General features: G+C 43.0%; 1 protein-coding gene across 3 annotated transcripts in view; it reads left to right on the top strand.

The window, feature by feature from the left end:
• The window catches only part of ASTN1 (astrotactin 1), a 536,836-nt gene that overhangs the window by 496,804 nt on the left and 15,909 nt on the right, over nt 1-24,123 (top strand). For all 3 annotated transcript variants that reach the window (XM_069231561.1, XM_069231562.1, XM_069231563.1), the window contains 2 exons: nt 6,257-6,357; nt 15,897-16,080. In XM_069231561.1, the coding sequence (XP_069087662.1) occupies nt 6,257-6,357; nt 15,897-16,080 (285 nt within the window). The remainder of the gene's footprint in view (nt 1-6,256; nt 6,358-15,896; nt 16,081-24,123) is intronic.

The following is a 24,123-nucleotide window of genomic DNA, read 5'->3' on the forward strand; positions in this document are numbered from 1 at the left end:
ATGTGACAACAAACCAAATTTTGTCATCAGGATAATTCCTGGTGCCATTGGGTTCACCTATGTCACCTTTAATGAGGATGACACAGTGCCCATAGCAGAAAAATCCCATTTATACTCCAATGCAGAACAATGCTTTGCACCAACAGAAAACATTCTAGCTGCTGTACACATGGCTGCCATTAAGGAGAGGCCACTTGCCCATGGGAAATGAATAAATATTGTTGCCCGGGTGCCGGCTTTAGAGGCCGTCACCAAAGCCAGTGTTCCTAACGCTAAAGCATTACATCCATGCTGGATTCAATGGACAACCTCTGTGACTGCCACTGATGTTGGTTATATCTTTGACACAAAACTTCAAACACAAGAATTTCTCCAATACGAGCAGGAGTACCCCGCACCTCTTAACATCTTGTGACTTGACAGATATCATACTGTCATTTAAACTGATGGTTCAGCACAACCAGCTGTAGGTACAAAACATCAATACTCAGCCGTTTGTGCAGCCGTGAGTGGAGTGATGAAAGATGTTGTATTCCACCCTCACAATACCTACACACAGACCCTGGGGGACTGGACAGCACAATTGTCTGAACTTGAAGCTCTTATCCTAGCACTAGAACATGTAGATCCAGGACAACTCACATTGATTGCTTGTGATTCGTAGATTCATACTATTGTGTTCAGTCCTACAATGATTATCTTGATCATTGGCGGCTGAATGGGTTCAGAGATTCAAAGGGGAACACCATAAAACACAGAACTCTGTGGGGGTGGGTGGTTGATCTTAAGGATAAACTACAGGAGGCTTATGTAGTCCATGCATTGGATCACCAACCTGTAGGAGTACAAGTTATTGGAAACACCTTGGCTGATGAAGCAGTGAAATCCGCAGTAGCTATGGCTTCTGTTACTGCAGTGACGCGTTCTCACAAGAGATTAGATAACAAAATTCTGGCTGCCGTGAAATCTTTGGCTGAAGCCAAGCCTCTTCTAAAAGTTCACCCTACTAAGTATTCTTACCATATCAGTGCACAGAATGTTGCCTTTGCAACAATCCCTGGGGTTGGTGATTGAGTGATCCCCAACAAAGACCAGAGATAAGATCTCATCAATGCAGCACATGAGGGTGTTGCATCTGCTCATGCTGATGTCGTGGCCACAATAACACTCTTACAGAAACACTTCAGGTGGCCGGGTCTATACAAACAGAACAAGCAATATGCTCTTTACTGAGACATTTGCCAGCAAATAAAGGGCTTCAAACATCAAACGCCTGCCGCAGACATCCCTCTTACGGGCATATTTAAGAAAAGTGGCGCTGAATCCAGTGCAGAGCCACTTTGCTTATGCCCCTTAGCACCTCCTGACGCCACCATGTGTGCACCATATTTAACATACAGTGCACCATGGCAGTAGTTAGGGAACTAGCGTCAAAACCTTTGATGCTAGTTAGGTGCTTTGCCGGATTAGTGTAAACAATGTTGACTCTAATCCAGCAAAGCACCTGCAATCAATGGGAGCCTCATTTTAACGCCTGCTCTGTGCAGGCATTAAAAATGCTGAAAAAATGGCACAAAGAAATCTCTTAGATTTCTTTGCACCATTTTTTCAACCCCACCTTTCATACATTAAGCTTGGCACAGGCATAATGTGGCGCAAGAGGTTACAATGTGGCCCAATGCATGCATTGGGCCACTTTGTAAATATGACACAGCGATTTTTGCATTGTTGGACCACATTAGCATTAAAGAAATGACACTAATGTGGCGAAAGGAGGCTCTGGGGCTCTTAAATATTCCTCTTAGTGTCCAACAGGCCGCTACAATGTGTGTCTCCGGGCCATTGTGTTCTCCCTTACAATCTGATGGTGCATACAAATACATCTTAGTCGTTGATTCTTGTTCTAGATTCCTGTGGGTATGACCTCAGAGGTCGACTGGCTCTTGAACTGTTATAAATGACTTGCTGAACTTTATCGGTACATATGCGGTTGCAGCATTCCATTCAGACCTGGGTCCTGCCTTTGCCTCTAAGGCATTCAGGGACACCATGAGGACAATAGGTGTTGAACTCCATTACCCCTCACCCTACCTTCCCGAGGGTAATTCAGTCGTGGAGAGGAGGAATCAAGATCGAAAGCAGTCCTTAAAAGCTAGAGTGTTAGGTCCTTGCGCAGTATGCTTCATAACCTACATAGGGTCCAGAAAGCACTGAATACTCTGCCAGGTGGTCCTTTGAAGGACGCATTCCTTATGAGGTCCTCTTTGCGATACCTATAAATGTCCCAGATCTAGATGGCCCTGATATGGTGGCAGCAGGCACACCTTTTTGACATAAATGAATGTCTTACTGTCTTACAGGACCTTCAGCAATTTCGTAATGATAATTCATCCGCCAGTGCTGCCACTTTAGGAATAAGGGATTTGCCAACAACTTCTAGAGGCTGAATTCCTAAAGTTGGGGATCTGGTTCATGATAATATTGCTGTGAAGAAGGAATTCAGCCCATTTTAGATAGCACCTGTTCCAGTCCTGGAAATACAAGGCACCAGAACTATCTACCTACTACCACTGCCAGGTTCCAAAGGGAACAGATTTGTCTCCAACTACAACATCAAACTGCACAATGTGGCTGATTCTACACAGTAGGCGCAGAGGTCCCTTGGGTAGTCCCCGGTCCCCTTTCACTACCCCCCAACCGGATATACCTCTTCAAAGAAGAAACAACAACACTTCTGAATATACCAGCATGTACAATAATGCTACAAATGCCTCCTCGAGCATGGGAAGGGTGGAAAATTAGCTTCCGCTGATCCCTGTTACCACTTCACTGACAAGAACTGTCCAAGATGTGGCTGTGTTCTACTCCAACTCAACACAAACAGACCACACCATCTACTATGAGCCTCCACGTGAAGTGGATCCACCCACCAGTAATGTACCGGCTCCTTTGTTTGCAGAGACTGCTGCTGGGTACTTCATCAACATTGCTGACTTTTCTACAGCTTCATCTACACCTGTAACTGAAACTGTTTCAAAGACACTTTAGCTGTACATATGGCTTAAAAATAAGTATTTGGTTTATCCATGGATGTATCTCTGGATATTTCTGACATTTTTTGCCTCTCTGTTATGAATTGGTTTTGTGACTGTTTTCTTTCTCTTGATAAATGGTCATTATCTTCTTGAATACTCTTCTGTCGAACCAGTTGATGAAGTTTTAATACCCTATCTTTCCTCACACATCTCCAAAGAGACTTGTAACTCGTGAACATTTCAGCAGTGCCAATTCCAGATGGGATTGTTTGGGATAAAGTTCCCTTTGATATATACAGGCCAACTGAGGTTATACAAATTCCATATGTCTTCAAAATGTTAATGACTAATGTAATTACACCTGGTGTTGTTTCCAATGACTGGGATGTTCAAATAGTTGATTTGATGCTTGCTGAGCTGCAGGATTACACTGTATTTGAAAGTGATGATGTGTACATGAACACAGTGAATTATGTGGAAATGTACTGTTATAATCATTGGAGACGTTCCTATCTGCACTGAGCAACTAGACATAGATCAGTATTCAATTACACAGTGAGAACACTGTTCAGCTCCATCTGTGGGGAGCCCCAAAACATATGTAGGCATACTTTTCTGGGCATGACACTACAAATGCAGTCATAATATTTCAAATTACTACCTTGCAAAATGAGGACAATTCTGCTGACTGACACCAAATTAATCTATTCAGATTCCTTTGTTTCCCGACTTGCAATTGAAGGACACAAATACTAGAACAGCACTATTAATGTGAAAAGTGTATGGGGAACACAAGATTGGCAAATACAGGGTAGGGAAGCTTTGTTTAGAGCATGTCTTCTACTCGTCCAAATGATCTTTTTAAATGACACAGTTCAACAGACATCCTGCTTAGGGTTTACAAAGGGTATGGGGAACAGAAGATTGGCAAATACCGGGTAGGGAAGTTTTGTTTAGAGCATGCCTTATACCTGTCCAAATTTTTTTTTTTAAATGACACAGTTCACACGGCCTGCCTAGAGCCATTATTTTTAATGCCTGGGTCAGAGCAGGCGTTAGGAGACCTGTGGACCTATTTCCCTTGTCAAACACCATGGAAAGGGCCCACAGGTGCCTACCCCAAGCCCCAGGAACACCCCCACCTACACCAGAGGGACACCAGAGGATTGGGGACCCTATCCCAGGTAAGTAGGGAAAGTAGAGTTAAGTATTAAGAAAATATTTTTAAAGTGCCATTGGGGGCCCTGAAACGGGCGCTCCTACATGGCACTGGGTGCAGTGGCCATGCCCAGGGGACCCTTGTCCTCTGTGCTGGCCATTGGGGTGGTGGGCATAACTCCTGTCTTTTATAAGACAGGAGTCATGTGGTTTGGATGGTTTTGCGTCAGGAAATGACGCTAAGCTGGATAGCGACATTTTTTGCCTCTAATCAACCTGGCGTATTTTGAGGCAAAACCCCCTTCCCCTGTACTGCCACCCCCACCTGAATAAAATAATTTTCCTAGATGCTTGCCCACCCTTTGCGCCGGCTTGCAGGATTCCATACATTTGGATTCAGCTGGCGCTCTGAAATGCCCAAGACGGTGCTATACTTTTTGATGCAAAATTGCATTTGCGCAGTTTTGCGCCAAAAAGTATAAATATGGGTCTAAATGTCACGCTTACAACGCCTATTACATGCACCTTCCACCAATTTGGGCAGCAGCACTGCAAGCGTTCCTCACACATGGAAGATGCACCAATAGTTTAAGCTTCTTCACATGTAACAGGCAGCAGCAAAATCAAACCTTACCCACACAGATGAGATACTTCATGGGCCGTAGTACTGCAAGCTACCATCACATGAGAACTAGTTCTGTACATCTATAAGCATCAAGCACGTTTTTTTCACACAAAGTGACAAAGTCTGAGCAAATACAGCAGAACATCTATGCATCATGCTTGCAAGTGGAAAGATGGTTGAATGTGTTTATCTTTACTTATTGTGCTATTGAAAGGTTTAACTTGTAGCTAAATGTGCTCTCTGAAATTATTTTTTTGAGGAAGCTCTTGTGACGGAAGATGTGCTATGGCACTTTAATGTTGTTTAAATGTGCTACTACATGAAGTATGTGATAAATAACGTATACAACCGTCATATTAAAATATTACAATGTGCCACACTGCTTTGTGCTTCAAATGTTATTATAAATAGTCTATTTCGTCTCCTCCCTTTACACATGAGAGACATATTATTTGGCTCTAAATTTCCTTTTAAGGTCCAACATTTCTCCAGGTAATCTGTAACAGACTCCTACATTATCCAGTCTCCCTTTTACTACAATATAAATGAATAGGAATGTATTGAAAGTGATCTATTTTTAAGTAGCGTTTTAGGTTATCAGGACAGGACAGTCAGAATAAGACAGTGGCAGATAGCTGGAAAGGCTTTATTAATAGGGCCCCCTGAAATGATGTGGCCCATGGCCAAAGCTCACTTTGCCCATCCTTTAAAATAGCTCTGAGGATAAGGCCATGCATTTCTTTAAATTCTTTAAATTAGTTGCTGCAATTGAATTGTGGCCCCTTAAAGATTCATTGGGTCCCATTTGACAATTGCTGCTGTTGCAGCAGCCAAAAACGTAAAATTACCAGTATGGCAGTGTTTGCCCACATATCCTAGTGTGGCACCTTTTCTGTGAGTACCAGTGGTGATATCTGTACTGTCCGTGTACCAAGGCCAGCCATAAGACTATTTCTGAAATGGTAATCGGGACAGCGATGATCTTGCCCTGCTGGGGTTGCCCCAATATGATTAGATCTCAAAGACACTCACAAAAGTTTAGACATATTTCCATTTCTTCTACCTGATACATTTTGGGCCTCTAGATATTTCTGGGATCTGTAGAGTCTGACAATCCCAGTTTACCTTCCTGGAGCTGGAAAAGCCAATACAAGTGTCTGGAACAAAACCACTTATGAATGGTCTTGTTGGTATGACAAAACTTGGCTCACTTATTTGCCCCAGAGGTTCCTTAAATCTTAGGAGCTGTGCCTGATGGTTACAGAGCCCAGAAATGTACGTGGCCAAAGAACCTGGCATTAGAGGTGCTGTGGCCGGTGAGCACGAAGACGAAGTATATTGTATTGAGGTCTAACGAAAGCCAGTATCCTATATGTTTTTACTGGACAGAATCGCATTTCTAATTCCTATGTAACTTTCTCTGATTTGACTTTTGCAGGTTCACACTGTATGGTGTGGACAACACCGGCCGTCGCTCCCGGGCAAGTGAGGTGACGGTGAAAACCCCCTGTCCAGTAGTGGATGATGTCAAATCCCAGGGTAAGAGCTGTGAGTTAGGTGCCATGATATGCGGATGAAATGATGTGTGTATTGCGCTATAGTGTTCACCAGAGAGTATTCAGAATACGAGTTTCACGAAGATCAGTTTTACTCAGGAAATATAGGGCATATTTATGATGCTGCTAGCACTACCTTGTGCCACACTTGTATTGGTTTTTTTTATGCAAATGTGGTGTTAAGGTGGCATTTCCCAGGCATCATATTTACAAAGTGGCGCAATGCAAGCATTGCACCACTTTTTAATCCCTTGCACAACATTATGCCTGCACCAGGCATAATGTATGCAAGTGGGGCGTTCCCATGTAGGGAAGCCCAGAGAAATGGCGCAGTGAAATTTACTAGATTTCATTGCACCATTTTTTGCATCTTTATTAAAGCCTGCCTACAGCAGGCGTTACAATGACGCTCCTATTGAACACATCTGTGAAGGAGTAATCCACGACTCCCGGTGAATGTTCCAATCCGCTTGATTTACTGAGAATCTGAAGAGAACCGCAAGGGTCATGGAATAAGGGGCTACCACATATTGAGAGGAGGGTCCCAATGGTACAGGATTTGTGATCCCACTTCCACACTTGAAGGTGCATACGAAGGCGTGTGGATCCGAGGGCACAAACATTTCTGAGACTCAGGCCTCATTGCAACTTGACAATCTCTCTGACATTGATTGACTGTGCCCACCCTTTGCCCCCTCGACTATCCATCCATTCCCTGAGATATGACCCCAACCATTATTGGAACTGATAACATCTAGAAGTATAGACCAAGTAGAGTCTGCAAACATGGTAGACATTGACAAGCAGTTAAATATAATTCCTATTTATGGACTCAAAATGGGTAACTCTGTGGGGCCAGGCCCTTTTGACCCTGCATTAATTTCATGGAATGTAGCTGGCATTCGTAACAAGATCATCAACGCTGGGTAGGGGCAGTTTATTGACCCCTTCAATGTCCGCTTTTTTCAGGAACCTTGGTCCACTTCGAATATCCACTGGTAAGGGGTTAATTTCATATTGTAAGAGGGCGGGCCATCTGTGGCTGGGCGGGCAGTAGTGGGCCTTATAACATGGATAAATATTTTTCATGTGGGTGAAACAAATGAAATATATGTTGATTCATGTGACATATTGGCAATTTCAATCAAGCTAAATCAGGGCTCCAGGCTTCTGTGTGTTAATGTATATAACAGACTAGGCCCACTGAGGCAAACTACTACCACCATCAGTATGCTGAGTGCACTGGTCTCGGAATTTCTTCTTTCTCACTATGTCCTTGTAGCTGGAGACTTGAATGTGCCTCTGGAGCCCAACTCCCTCTTTTCTGAACTAATTCAGTTAGAGGACTACTTATAGGGAATCCCCTCTTTTGTATCGACAAGAAATCAGCCTAAACTCAGTACTAGGGCTTTACAGGTTATTGATTTTATGTTAAAGCATGGTCTTTGCCCAGGAAACGGGGACTTTTTTTAGAGGGAGTCACAATAGCCCTATTGATTTTGTGCTTTTTAACGTTAGGATCTGGCATGAATTTAAAGATCTTAAGGTGGGAGAACACTCACCCATTTTAATACAGTGCGAGAGGTGGTTCTCTACTAAAGCTAATATTCAGCGTGAATGTGAGGGTATGCTCCCTATTATGGTGGCAAATAACAAACGCTCCATAAAATGGGAGACCTTTGTAAATTCCAGTGGGTCAATGGCCAAAATGCATGATCTAATTCTTAAGTACTCAACTGTGGTTGCAATGTCTATATTATCACCTATTCAGTTCATGGCTAAACATTCAGTGTTCTTTTACTCCATGAGGGATTTATTCTCCAGAGCTTTTAAGGGGGATAAACAGCATACAAGGAGTAACTGTAGGTGGTTCAACAAAGAGTGCAGACAGGTCAAGAGTAGACTCTTGGAAGCAGTAAGGACAAATAACAGACAGAAGATCATTTTAGCAAGACCCGTGTATGCCCACTCAATAAAGATCTGTAAGTCCAATTTGAAGGAGGCGACCTGGCAAGATCTGTTACATGCAGCAAAAGACAGTAATTCTAAATGATTCTGGTCTCCGATTGCTACTAGAGATCGCAATGAAAATCTTAAACCTGAATGCCTTATCTCTGCCGAAAATCGGACGCAATAGTTTTCAGACCTTTACAGACAGGAAAGAGCTCCTTCTGTAGGCAATGGGAGCATAATAGAGAGAGATATTTTGGACACAGGTGCTCTTATACTGTTTACCCTAAGGGAAACAGAGACAGCAATTTTAGCACAAAAATCAGGAAAGGCGGCAGGACTAGATGCAATCCCTTCTGATGTGTTTAAATCTGATTTTAAATTTTGGGGTCCTTATATTAACAGCATGCCCAATGCAATTTTGGAAGGGTGCCAACTTCCCGAACATGGAGAGGTGTGATAATTGTCCCAATCCATAAGAAAGGGGACAGGTCAATCCCACGTAATTATAGACCAATAAGTCCCCTAGACAACCTACAGAAGATTTTTTCTTACCAGGTCCTGTGTAGGCTTAGGGACTGGACTAAAGGCAACAATGCCTTAAGCCATTTGCAGGCAGGAATTAGGCAGAAAACAAGTACAATAGATCAGATTTTTCGTTTTCTAACAATAGAATGGAAAATTGTCGATTTGGAAGCAGGGAGACCCTTTGTCGCTTTTGTGGACCTTAAGTCTGCTTTCGACCTGGTCCCAAGAGACAAATTATGGGAGATCATGGGTATGGTCAGAGTTCCGCGACCCTTGCTAAAACTGATCCAAGATTTATACTCTGGAAGCTATGCTAGAATAAGGTGGGGAACAGACGGTGAAGTCACAGAGGAACTCCTATTACAGAAAGGTGTTAGACAGGGTTGCCTATTGGCCCCCACACTTTTTTTACTCTTTATAAATAGTTGCATACCCTATTTACTTGTGAAAATGACGCCCCAAAATTGGATGGAGTTAAGACACCATGGGCCTGATTCTAACTTTGGAGGACGGTGTTAAACCGTCCCAAAAGTGGCGGATATACCACCTACGGTATTACGAGTCCATTATATCCTATGGAACTCGTAATACGGTAGGTGGTATATCCGCCACTTTTGGGACGGTTTAACACCGTCCTCCAAAGTTAGAATCAGGCCCCATGTGTTAGAAATGGGGTCTTTGGTTGGCAGTCAGGTTACCCCCTGTCCAAGCAAGGACCCTCTCTCTAGTCAGGGTAAGTCACACACAATCCAAATTATCCTATGCCCACCCTCTGGTAGCTTGGCACTGAGCAGTCAGGCTTAACGTAGAAGGCAATGTGTAAAGTATTTGTGCAATACATCATGCAGTAACACAGTATAACACTACAAAAATATACCTCACAGTGTTTAGAAAAATATACAATATCTATCTGGATAAATGCAGGTCACAAACGATCAAGAATCAATCATTATACTTTGAAATATCACTGTGAAAAATATATATAAAGTGTCTTTAGTCTTTAAAAAGCAACAAGTGTCTCTTGCAAGCACAAAGTACGTGGTTTGCATTCAAATTCTCCATAAGGGACTGCATAGGAGGAGATGCGTGGAAAACGGGAGGTGTGCGTAGATTTTTGCGGCGCACACATACGATGCATCAGTGAGTTTTCACGCACGGCAGGCTTTGCGTCAATTTCCGGCGTGTAGACTGGGATCCTCTTCAGGTTGCGGGGTTTGCGGACGCCCCGGGGACGATGCATTGAAATCCTGGGCATGCAGGACGAAGTCACAGGGCAGCGTCGATCCGGTGGGCAATGCATTGTTCTCCTCTTTGGGAAGTCGGGCTGCGTCGATCCAGTTCAGCGTGCAGTTATTTTCTCACCGCGATGCAGGCTGTGCGTCTTTTCTTACAGAAATTAAGTCTTTTTGGTCCTGAGACTTCAGGGAACAGGAGGCAAGCTCTATCCAAGCCCTTGGAGAGCACTTCTTAGCAGAGCGAGAGGTCAGCAAGGCAGCAGGGCAGCAGTCCTTTCCAGAAAAGCAGTCAGGTGAGTCCTTTGGGCAGCCAGGCAGTTCCTCTTGGCAGGTTGCAGGTTCTGGTTCAGGGATTCTTCTCCAGTGGTATCTTGTCCAGAAGTGTCTGAGTTGGTAGGGTCAGAGACCCTGCTTAAATACCCAAATGTGACTTTGAAGTGGGGGAGACTTCAAATAGTGGCTTAGAAGTGCACAAGGTCCCCTTCAGTTCCATCCTGTCTGTCAGGGTCCCAGTAGGGGGTGTGGCAGTCCTTTGTGTGAGGGCAGGCTACTGTCCTTTGACATGTAAGTGTCAGGCCCTCCACCCTCCCAGCCCAGGAAGACCCATTCAATATGTAAATGTATGCAAGTGTGACAGCATCCTGTGTTTGGGGTTGTCTAAGTGAATGCACAAGGGAGCTGTCAACTAAACCTAGCCAGATGTGGATTGGAAGGCACAGGAGGATTTGAGTGTAGAGAAATGCTCACTTTCTAAAAGTGGCATTTCCATAACAGCAACATTAAATCCAACTTCACCAATAAGCAGGATTTTCTATTTCCATTCTGGCCATACTAAATACGACCTGGCTACTCCTTCCAGATCAGAATCTACCACTCAAACAGTATGTGAGGGTAGCCCTAGTGCTATCCTATGAAAGGAGCAGGCCTTACAGCAGTGTAAATCAAATGTAGGAGTTTTACACTACCAGAACAAATAGAACACACATATCCTGCCTTTTACCTACATAGCACCCTGCCCTATGGGCTACCTAGGGCCTACCTTAGGGGTGACTTATATGTAGAAAAGGGGGGTTTAAGGCCAGGCAATTACTTTTAAATGCCAAGTCGAAGTGACAGTGAAACTGCACACACAGGACCTGCAGTGGCAGCCCGTAGACATGGTTAGGGGGCTACTTATGTGGGTGGCACAACCAGTGCTGCTGCAGCCCACTAGTAGCATTTAATTTACAGGCCCTGGACACATGTAGTGCACTTGACTAGGGACTTACAAGTGAATTAAATAGGCCAATTGGGTATGAGCCAATGTCACCATGTTTTAAGGAGAGAGCATATGCACTTTAGCACTGATTAGCAGTGGTAAAGTGTACAGAGTCCTATAGCCAGCAAAAAATGAGGTCAGAAAAAGAGAAGGAGGAAGGCAAAAAGTTTGAGGGTGACCCTGCAGAAAGGCCATTTCCAACACCATGAGGGTCATTCTGACCCTGGCGGGCGGCGGGAGCCGCCAAATGGCCGCTCCGCGGTCAGAAGACCGCGGATGCCATTCTGGCTTTCCCGCTGGGCCGGCGGGCGACCGCCAAAAGAGCGCCCGCCGGCCCAGCGGGAAAGGCCCTGCAACATGGAAGCCGGCTCCGAATGGAGCCGGCGGAGTTGCAGGGGTGCGACGGGTGCAGTTGCACCCGTCGCGATTTTCACTGTCTGCTAAGCAGACAGTGAAAATCTTTATGGGGCCCTGTTAGGGGGCCCCTACACTGCCCATGCCAGTGGCATGGGCAGTGCAGGGGCCCCCAGGGGCCCCACGACACCCGTTCCCGCCATCCTGTTCCTGGCGGTAAAAAACGCCAGAAACAGGATGGTGGGAAGGGGGTCGGAATCTCCCCGCCGCCATGGAGATTCAGCCAATTCAGGGGAAATCCGGCGGGAAACCGCCGGATCCCCTTTTCTGACCGCGGCTTTACCGCCGCGCTCAGAATGGGCTGGGAAGCACCGCCAGCCTGTTGGCGGTGCTTCTGTGGTCCCCAGCCCTGGCGGTCTTGGACCGCCAGGGTCGGAATGACCCCCCATGTCTCTTGTTTGTGGACAATACCTTACAGCTCTCACAAACATCTTTAGAATTAGCCAGGCTCCTTCAGAAATTCTGGGGGGTTTGTAGGGACCACGGTCTCCAAATTAATGCCACCAAGACTAAATATGTGGTGTTTGGGGACACAAATCTTAGAATGAGGAAAATGATAATGCTTGATGGAAAAATTCTAGAAAGAGTAACGGATTTTGACTATTTAGGAGTCAGGATGGAGGATTCGCATAAATGGCCAGCTCATCTGCTAAATTGTACTATGTCATTGAAACCAAAAGAAGGTGGCATGTTGAGATTCACTGCTAGATCATCTAGATATTCCATCACGCCAGCAAGGGAAATTTACAAAAGCTAAGTCAGAGGAGCAGCCACATATGGTGCAGAGCTATGAGGGTATAGCAATTTGCCAGATATAGAGAGACCAGAAAATCTGCATCTAAAAGCATTGCTAAAAGTTCCTTTGAGCTCACCCACATTGCCCATCCGAATGGACCTAAACTTACACTCCATAGCAAAGATAGCTGCTCTAAGGCCACTCCAATACTGGATTAGACGATGGTCCATAGATTCGTATAGAGCTTGGCTTAGAGCGGTGTTAGCAGCCCCCCAAACAGAGAAAATCCCATGGTGTAAATATGTGAAAAAAGCCTTTTACAAACTTGGCTTAGGCCAGTACTGGTCAGATCCTATGCATCTTCCAAAGAATGCTAGTCAGACTCTGAAGGATGCTTATTGGATGAGCTGGCAAGAAGATGAGTTGGCATTAGTCCCGTCTTCCAGCTTGACAGACGATTTCTTATTAACCAAGTGCCATTACGAGTTTGAGCCCTATTTAGATATAATAACTTCTCCTTTAGCACGTGCACTTTATATCAGATTTAGAGTTGGATCATTACCTTTGCAGGCTTTTACTTCAAGGTGGGAACAAACAGAAAACCCAACTGATCTCTGTCCAATGGGATGTATGACCCAAGAGAGTATTGCACATGTTTTATTTTTTTTCCAGGCGTACAAGAAACAGAGGGCTTGCTGGATCAGACCATTATGCAAATCGCTGGGTATCAGGGATCTCCACTCGGCTCTTAGAATCTGCAAAACAAGCCTGCGCGTGATTGTGGTATACGCACTGGCAAGGTTTTTAGAGGCAATCTGGCACATCAGAGGCAATTTCTTAAGTATAAAAGTATAAATTGTATTTTTACCATGGATATTATTTTTGCACACATACAGTTCTAGCGAATAAGAGAACATATCTGCTAGAAGTAATCTTTTGCAATTAACAGTGAGACAATAGAACGGGAATCTTATTTGTGCAATTGGGTGAAGGATGCAAAGTATTTCATACATCGTGTGAATCGATAGGCCCTCATTGCTCATTGCACAAAGATTTTTATTTATAGCTATGTATTAACATTTTTATGGTGATGTGTACTGTGTATTTTTTTATACTATTTATACTACTGATATCTTGCATATTTGTACCATATGGCTTCGGGCTTTGGACCTGAGTTTTATTAAGATTCATCTGTATTTTATTGATTTTTTTAAAGCGTTTTTTTAAATGTAAGAAATTTTGTTAATATGCTTTTATGGTATTTTTGCCAAAATAAAGCTGAAATTTGAATTGGAAATTGGAAAACAATGGACCTCCCAGTGCTTTGCTGCATTAGCACCATCATTTATGCTGCTAATTCTGCAAGGTACCACATTAGCACCATAAATTATGATGCTAATATGGACACGACTGCCATGGTGCACCTTATGGTAAATACGGTGCACACGTAGTGTTGTTAGGGGAATGCAATGGGGCGCAATGAAAGTGGTGCATCATTACCAACCTTCTTTCCACATTCTTTCTCGTATTTTTTCTTCCCCTTCCTTTCTTTCCCTTTCTTTCTTCTTTTCTTCATTCCTTCCTTTCCTTTCTCTGGTGCTGTACCGATAGATAATTTGATATTTTCTATCTTTAATACTATCATTTTACAATACACCTTTGTATTTATATGGATTAAGTTAATGACTCACACACATACCAGAAAATCATCCAGCTTCTAGGAGCCAATACAACAAACAGCAATACAAATTGCATAAAATAAGAAAGAAACACACAGCATTTCAATATAAGCATGAATTAAAAAGATGGAGCCAAAGCAGCTCTGAAAACTGAGCTAAGTTGGGCTGATCAAGTGAGGATCAAGTTAAGAGTAAAATAAATACAGGAAAACCCACTTATGAGAGTGTTGTAGTCTGCACAAACTCATATTAAAAATGATGCACTTGTATACTCAGCTTTGACCGAATATCTGACCACCTCTTCAGCATTCAATCGAATACTACATTTTCTATTTTGTTTCTTACTACCCTTAATGCCATGGAGAGTGAAAATGCTACAAAAATAGAAAGTCAGTATTAGGATTCCAGTTCCGTATGCATTTCTATAACATTTTTGTGCTCAATTTACCATCTGCTACTTTTTCTTGTTTATTGTTTTTTTAAATAATATCTTCCTGTTATTAGTGTTTCCTTTAAGAGGGTAGTACCTAAGTCAAAGAAAAAGGTGCATGTGAGTACTCAGTATGTATCATACAGTGTCACTGAGAATGTGCCCGGTAACATCAATGAATATGATGCTGTGATGCATTGCATTTATGTAGTGCTCACACCCCTGACAAGGCTTTGAAGTGCCTTGCTGTGAGTAGCAAGCTACTCTGGAACCCAAGGTTAGTGGTTAATTGATTTGATATTGGATATTGCTAGTCATGGCTCTTATGGGCTCATTATGAGTTTGGCGGTCGGACGAGCCAACCGCCAAACGTGCAGAGAGGAGACCGCAGCAGAGCTGGCAGTCCCCTCCCCCCCCCCCCCCCCAAAGTCCATTTCGAGATTTCCACTGGGCTGACCGGCGGAAACCTCTGAAATCAGAAGTTTCCACCAGTAATCCCAGTGGAAACCATGCAGCGGCATTGGCCTCAGCTCAGATGCTCAATGCTCTTGCACAGAGAGGGCCTCTGGCACCCACCCGAATGCGCACTGTCTGCGCAGCAGACAGTGTGCATTCAGAGGGTGCTGAGCGGGGAGGGCCTGCTCAGCCTACGACATAGTTGTGTTCAGTGAAGGGGCCCCCCTGTTGCCCCCTGCACTATATTTACACCATCCTTTTCATGGCAGGGTCCCTGCCATGGAAAAGCTGGTGGAAACTGGACTCGTGATCAGCGCAGCAGTGCTGAAGTCAGTGCCGCCATGGGTGACCACGACTCCGACTGCCCCAATACTGCTGGGAGCTATGTTCCTGGCAGGGACGGTGGCCCTCTGGAGGTCCAACTGCCAGGGTTGTAATGTGGAGGTCAGACCGCCTGGCGTGTGGGCCTGGGCAGTGCAGGGGCTCCCCTTTAGTCCTCAGCTCTGGCTTTGTGCCAGCATTCTCATGGTAGGGACCCCACCATGGGAAGGCTGGCAGAAAGCTCAGTTGTAATAAGACAGGTAGTGCTGAGTTCCCGCTGGAGAAAGCTGTCCCCTGGCGGGTCTGTGCGGCAGGGTTGTAATGTGACGGTCAGATTGCCACAGTTGCGGCGGTCCGACTGTCACAGCGAGGCTGGCAGTCCTTGGACCGTCAGCCTCAGAATGAGGCCATATGTTGTTTCATTCCATGCACTAATGCCTGAACCATGTCTGCAGTACCACCTTTATTATGTCTTCTTTTATCTCCTTTGCAATCCCTTTTGTACCTGCTCCCAGAAATTGCAGATAAGATATACAACCTGTTCAATGGGTACACAAGTGGAAAGGAGCAGCAGACTGCCTACAACACACTCCTGGACCTGGGAGCCCCCAGCCTTCACCGCGTGCTCTATCACTACAATCAGCACTACGAGAGCTTCGGGGAGTTCACTTGGCGCTGCGAAGATGAACTGGGTCCCAGGTACTGCTGCTGCGATGCCTGATGGTGACATGAGTTGACACTGATAGTGATGAGTGGAGAGGGGTATCAGTTTGGCACTCAAAGGCAATTTGTGAAGACTCGTAATGCTGGGAGTGGAATTAAGAATACATAGGTATGAAAGAGGTGAGGGTACCTGAGAGCGATATCAGTCATGCGTAGAAAAGGGGATGTCCCTGTGGTGATATCAGTGATGCACAGATACAGAGGGTGTGAAAGTACACATAAGGCCATGAATTGGTGGTGCACAGATACAGAGGATATGGAAGTACACAGAGGGACATGAATTATAGATGCACAGGTACAGAGGCTGTAACTTTGGTGCACAGGTACAGAAAGCATACGAAAACTCGTGCCCTAAGGCACTATAACTTGTGTCCTCACCATGCACAGTTGTCTCATCAAGAAGTTTATTGCAAATGTTGCAGTGAGAGTATGAAAGATGGCATAGAATATGCCATCAATGATATAGTATGTGGAGTAATTAGCAGTGCATGGAAAAGGTGCAAGTTATATTTACTTTAGGGTGCGAGTTTTAGTTACTTGAAAGAACTATACCTATAACTGCTGAATTTGTATGGTTTTGTATGAGTAAATTCAGAACCTAACTATAACGTCCCTGTAACCTTTGGTTTTCTCAGTGAATTTCTATGTTTTTAATGTATAGTAATTTTTATTGCTATACATGAATCCAACCAATGCCGTGCGTGGCCCTGAGGCTAACCCTCTATAAACACCCAATCTTGCACTGTGCACTGCCTTCTCCTGTGTGCAGTAGGGGTTGCCCGCAAGGGCTGTCCTGCAGCCAGTGCCTGCGGCCAAACCACCTAACCACCTAACGACCTAACCCGATGTTGGGCACGGCCCTTGGCACATGCACGGCAGAAGTTAGCCACGGCCTCTGTGGGTGTGAAGAATAACTGTGAGAGGCTGTATCTGGGGGTAAGAGTGGCTGTCAGAGTGTCTGTCTGGATGTGAGAGTGCATACATCAGTGTTTAGTGGGTGCGTCAGTATGTGCACTGGTCGGTAAGTGGGTGCATCAGGGTGTCAGTGGGTGTGTGACGGTCTGAGTGGGTGTGTGAATGAGTGCGGAACTGTCTGAGTGGGTCTGAGTGGGTGCATGAGGGTCTGGCTGGGGCTGTGAGTGAGTGCATGAGGGTCTGAGTGGGTCTGTGAGTGGCTATGTGAGTGTCTGAGTGGGTCGGTGAATGTGTGCATTAGTGTCTGAGTGGGTCTGTAAGTGTCTGAGTGGTTTTGTGAGTGGGAGAATTGATTGAAAGAGAGAAAGAGAGAAAGAAAGAAAGGGAGAGGGAGAGAGAGTTTTTTAGGCTTTGATGTCTGATATAATTAGAATGAGTTATTTGTCTCTAATTTAAAATAAAAAATATAATATTTTTTTTATTTAAAAAAATTAAAGTAAGTCCAGCTTGACTCGAATCCCCATAGCTGAGCTATTTTTTAATTTATTTAAAAAAAAAAATTATAGCCCTTTATGTGTTTTCATATTATTTTTATTTTTTTAAATGAATCAAAAGTCTTTTATGGGCTATCTGGCACCAAGGGGGAAGCCTTAAGGGCTCTCCTGCGGTCCCTATATATATTTCTAATTATTAGTATTATTTTTTTTAATACATTTTTTAAATAAAACACCCTTTACTGGCTACCTGGCACTGCGGGGGAAGCCTTAAGGCCACTGCCATTGCTTCAGCAAGCATGGAGCTGCTTTGACAGCAGCTCCGTGCTTGTTGTAGCATTACATCTCTGTTCCCTGCACGTGTGAAGGGGACACAGATGAAACTTTGGATTTTGACAGTGGGATCTGCTTTTAAGGTCCCACTGTCAAAACCCAAAGTGTTAGCTGTGGCTTTGCTTGGCTGCAGCCAAGCCACAGCAAACAGCTATGTCCCGGGGGTGCCTCCCCCGGACATAGCAGGAGCCGGGGGGGGGGGGGGGGGAGTGGCGGTCCTCAAGGACTTCAGTGGCTCCACTCCAACAGGACATAGCACTGGGGGTGGTGGTCCCTGGGGTACAGGGGTCCCATAGGAACCCCCTTTCTTTCTTTTACACTTTACCCCGAGGGGTGGCGGTTGATAGCGCGTCGAGTCCTTATAAATTACTTATATTTGGACACGCCGGAGGTCAGTGAACCTTTTGACAGGGTTGGGTTCTCCTCATCCAAGAATAGTCAGATCCCTCAAATCAATAATCAATAATCATTTATAATCAATAACCAATACTCGATTAGTGATCAATCAACAAATTAGTCAAACAGAAAATCAGTAATCAGACACGCCATGACCTTTCAGTCATGAATAACCACACCTGTTTATTAAAAGTTAATGAGTTTATTTCCCTATATTAACAAATCTAACACAATATAAGTAAGTCTCAAAATCAAATGATATACGTATACGAACATTACTAGCTGTCCATAGCGACGGAAGAAACGCAAACTACGCAAAATTTTGATTATAATGCACTCAGTTATAGCAATGCAAATCACTAATAAGAGTAACTGAATTTGACTAATTGCATACATCGGTCAGCATCACAAGATTTCAATTCAGCATGGTACATCAAATGAATACCTCAACTAACCTCTGATTAGCATTGGCATGTGGGGCTTCATGCAAAACGAATTTAGTCAACACAAATTTAGAAAACTTCTAGCTTGGGCTCTGTCAAAATAAGCAGTTGGTACCTAAGAAGGAAAACACAATGCATAATACATTTTATCCTTTTATAATTACCAATTACAATCAGCATTCAAGGTAAGTCTTCGTCCTTCAGGTACCGGTTCAATCAGCAAGGGGCAGACTTCAAAGGGGCAAAGTTTAAGGCAAGTTTTCCTTGCAGCAACAAGGAAAATGGGGCAAAAGTTATCGTATGGGCAAGACGGGGTAAAGTTAAAGTTAAAGTCTCTAGGGTGAGAATTCTTAAAGTCTCTCTCTCTCTGGGATAGAGAAAAAGTATCAAAGGATCATCAAAATGGCTTCTTGAATCTTGCTTCAAAATGGCATCAAAGAAAATGCCTCACTTCTCTTTGTCCGGTGAGTTTAAGTAAGAAAACGTTCCAAATTCTTCAGGGTCTTCCATTGGAGGGTCCATGGGGTGGTTTCTCTTTAACCAATGAATAATGTCCTTCTCTTAATGTTCACCTATGCATAAGGTGTCCTTGGAGTTTTGGAACACAAGTAACAACAAAGTTGCCTATTAATTCTGCATCAGTGTCTTTATTGTCTGCACCTGCAGAAACTGACCTTGCTTCAAAGGTGATGAAACTTGCCTAGCACGAAACCTTGAGATAAGTGTATTAGTCATTCTACTGGAAAATACAGCCCTTAAAGTTTAAACACGTTTTTGTTAATACAAGTGAAAACCACGCAGTTAAATTTGAGACCAGGCAACTAGGCCAAAGCCTCTGCTAAATTTAAGCTAAGCATATAACAGTTTCAACGAGAAAATCATAAAATACATTTGCAATTATGACGGATTACTACATTGTCGATTCTTCATGATTAATTAACCTTGTTTATAATAATGGCGAACTACTTCGTGGGCACATTTTCCTACATACATTATTTTTCTTTGCTAAAGTCACATTGTCTTATACGATTTCTTTACATGATATATGAATGTTTGTTAGTCTTTCTTTTTCTGCTTCATCAATCCCTCCTCTGATGACTAATTATGTCATCACATTAAATCTTCCATCGCAAATTTTATTTCATTAAAATTCTGTTTAATAATCTTACATTTCAGTCATCTCCCTCTTCCTTTTTGTTCCCTTTGATTTTTCCCTGTATATTTCTACCATTTTATTTTGTTCTTTATTTTCTTTTATCCTCTTGTTTCTTGATTTCAATATTTTAGTAGCTTTCCATATTCCCCAAATACCTAGTAAACAAATTAATATTATTAATATTCCTTTTACTATTTTCAGTAATAATCCGTTCCAAATGTTGCTGAGCCAATTTCCCACGGAAGCAAATCCCTTTCCAACCTTTTCCCATACTCCTGGTTCTTTCAATTCTTTCAAATCTGCACTATCGGTAGTTAAATTTGTAAGCATATTTCTAATTTGTCTACTGTTGTCTGGTATATATGAACAACAGTGACGTGCACTAAGCATTTTGCAAACGCGTCCATTCTTTGCTAAAAGAATGTCTATAGCAAGCCGGTTTTGAAGAGTCATAGCTCTTTCTGCAGCAAGTTCAGCATCAATCAGGATCATGGCTCCACAGAATTTTGTCAGCATGTTATCCACAATAGTAGACAACTTTCGTATTTTGATTGAATTCAATATAACTCCTACGGAAGGAATCATTGCTCCAAATATATCTCCTACCACACCAGAAGCTGTCTCCCTTTTCTGAATACGATGTAATTCAGACAGATTTGGACATTTCTTTAAGTCGTCCGGTTGATAAATCTTTGGAAATACTATTCCCAAATAACATCTCCCATACCATCCTTTTGGAAGACGATAATAGGCATTGAGTCCACAAATATAGTATACTCCAGGAGTAGCTGGATCTAGGCCATTTAACATGAACGTCCATTTACTCTGGAATAAAAACACGTGTTTACATTCACTCGTTCCTACAAAGATTGTATCATAGTATGACTTAGGTCTATATATACAAGGCTTTCCTATATGTATTGCGTCTAAAGCCAGTTTCCCTTGTGTCTTTATTGCGGCAAAAGCATAGTTATCTACAGATGTCCTTTTGTGTAATTCTTTTTCTAATTTTTCTTTTACCATTTTCCTTCTATCTTCAGTGTGATCTAAAAAGCTTTTCTCTACAGGTGAAAGCAAGCATGTAAGGTTTTCTTTATGTGCGTGAACTGTGGAAAAAGGCTATAATGGTTCAAAGAAACCCCTAACTAATTTTATATAATAATCTCTTGCTACTTTACTCAGGTACTCAATTATGGGGACATATGAAAATACAACATCATGATTGGAATAGAAGTATTGAATATAGTCCTGGCCATAAAATCTTGTTAGTAACAAACTACATGTTATTCCATACGTAAGGGGCATGCTATGATATGTTACCCCTTCTATTACTGAGGTAGGTATTTGTGTGCATACATAACAATCTTTCGCATCCATTGTCTCAACATACTCATTCAGCAAGCGATAGAAGACATTAGAGGAGAGTTCTTTCTTGTCATGCAAATATTTTTCGTCTTGTTCGAGTTTCTTCAAAGGAGTTAATTCAGTAGTAGTTTTAAAGGTAGAAGCATCATTCGCGTCTCTTTCATTCCCTCCATGCATTCCAAAAATTATTGCCATAATTATTAGTACACATGCAGTTATTAGACCTATACACATATATTTACAATATTTCATTTTATGTACTTGTGTAGTATTGTCTGTCATGATCTATATAGAATCAGAAAGTTGAAGACACTTTATCAAATCAGATTTGCAGATATATATATATAAACGTTGAACGAGGTCAAAGTACACATGGTTTTCTTTAGCAGCTTGGTCTCTTATCGGTTTAGCAGCTTTGTCTCAAAATCGGTTTCAAAAGTCAATCAGGTTATCAATGCCTTATTCGGTAATGTTCATGAGATTTCACTTTTCAAGTACCAAAGTGTTGTTCTGCTTCTTCGTTTTCAAGACTAAGAGATAGAAATTCGTCTGACCAATTGTTAGTGGCTGTGTATGCCCATTCTGGACCAGAATATCTTCTGCTCGGTATTCTTTTCCTTTTCAATTTTGCATCTCCTTTCGATTCTCTTTCGCTTATGTCTTGTTCTATGCCTGAGTCCTATTCTTCATTCGATGTGGTTATGATAGACACTTCCTTTCTTTTCTCCTTCAATTTTGGCCATTTGTTTTCGTTTAATGCTTCTTTGGTCTTTGATATGCTTTGTCTTCGTTTCGCGTTGTTTTCACCTGATGGACCCGCAACCGGTTCGGGAAGAATTTGAACAATTTCACTCTGCTCTGTCTTGTCTCCTTCCCCTAGGAGGTCAATCAGGTTTTCTCCTTCTTTTCCTGTATCGTTTGCTTCTGGGAAAGCCCTCCTCTTATTAGGCTCTCCTGCTTCTTCACCTGTGATAGGATCTTTGTCACCTCCTGAGGCTTCTTCTCTGTTGTCCTCAAAAGGATCGACTTTGTCTTCCTCAGAAAATATTTCTTCTGTCTCTATTTCTTCTTGTTCGCTTTCAGGCTCTCTTCGTTATGTCTCAGTGCCTGGTACTTTCCTGTCAGTTGTTGGTAATTTCAGCGCTTCAATTTCCTCTTCTGTGGGACACGTCACCCTTTTCGTGTGACTGGCGTGAATCCTGTTGGGAACTCCCGCACACTTCACAGCGGTGGTAGTTGTCAGAATCACTTGAAAAGGTCCTTTCCAACGGGGTTCCAGACACAACTTCCTCACATGCTTCTTTATCACAACCCAGTCACCTGCTTTCAGGGTGTGTCCTGGACCTTGGATCGCTGGCAAGGTGGTTGCCTCCACCTGGTGAGAAAAAGAGCAGACCACATCAGCCAGACCTTTGCAGTAGTCCAATACCATATCATCTGTAATATTTACAAGAGCATTTGCAGGAACTGCTGGAAGTCTCATGGCTCTGCCCATGAGAATTTCGTGTGGTGATAGTCCAGTTTTTCTATCAGGTGTGTTTCTCATTGACATTAACACCAAGGGCAATGCGTCAGGCCATTGAAAGTTTGTGGATGCGCATATTTTCGCCATCCTTGATTTCAGCGTGCCATTCATTTGCTCCAATAGTCCTGATGCTTCAGGGCGGTAGTTACAATGCAATTTTTGTTCAATGTTCAGTGCTGCACACAATAATTTTATTACTTTGTTATTGAAGTGACTTCCCCTATCTGATTCTAAAGAGATCGGAAATCCGAAACGTGGTACTAGTTCTCTCAAGAGTAGTTTTGCAACTGTGAGACTGTCATTTCTGCGTGTAGGATATGCTTCAATCCAGTGACTAAAAATACACACAATCACCAACACATATTTCAAGCCTGCATGCATAGGCATCTCAATGAAATCCATTTGCATCCTGCTGAATGGCCCACCTGCTCTTCCAATGTGGCTCAAATTTACTACTGTTCCCTTCCCTGCGTTCATTTGTTGGCAAATGACGCAACAATGGCAAACTGCTTCAGCAACTTGGCGGAATTTGGGATTAAACCATTCAATTTTGAATAATCTAATCAGGGCATCTCTTCCAATGTGTGCTTGTCCATGGTATAGCCTAGCTATTTGGGACAAGAGACTGTCTGGCAAAACTAATCTCCCTTCACTTGAAACCCACAAATCATCTGGTTTTTTTACGCATTGTAATTTGCTCCATGAGAGTTTTTCATCCTTACTAACATTATTTTGTAGGAATTTCAATTCTTCGATTGTGTCTACGACTTTTAGAGCAAAGGCTTCACTTGGTTCAAGTTCTGGCTCATTTATCAAATTCCATTAGTCTCTGAGCAATATACAGTTCAATGCGCAAAACCTTGCGACTTGATCTGCATATCCGTTTACCAAAGAAACAAAGTCTTGTGATTTTGAGTGTGCACTGCATTTTACCACTGCTACTTCTCCTGGTAACTGGATAGCATGTAACAATTCTCTTATCCTTTCACCATTTTTCACTGGTGATCCTGAAGAGGTCATAAAGCCTCTTTGTGACCACAATTGTCCAAAATCATGCACTATTCCAAATCTGTAGTGACTGTCAGTGTAAATGGTGACTTTCATTAATGGGGAAAGTTGCCAAGCTCTAGTAAGGGCTACTAGTTCCGCTACCTGTGCCGAGTAAACTCCTTGAAGCCAAGATGCTTCCAGAACACCAGTTATTGTGCATACAGCATATCCTGCTTTCAATATTCCTAGTGCATCTCTTACACATGAACCATCAACAAAAATAATCTGATCATTTTCTTCCAAACGAGTATCTTTGATATCAGGTCTTGGTTTAGTACAAAATTCAGTCACTTGAAGACAATCGTGCTCTATATCATCAACACTTTCAATTTCAAAATTTTC

Source organism: Pleurodeles waltl, chromosome 4_2, assembly GCF_031143425.1.
Source record: "Pleurodeles waltl isolate 20211129_DDA chromosome 4_2, aPleWal1.hap1.20221129, whole genome shotgun sequence".
In the NCBI taxonomy this organism is placed as follows: Eukaryota; Metazoa; Chordata; class Amphibia; order Caudata; family Salamandridae; genus Pleurodeles; species Pleurodeles waltl.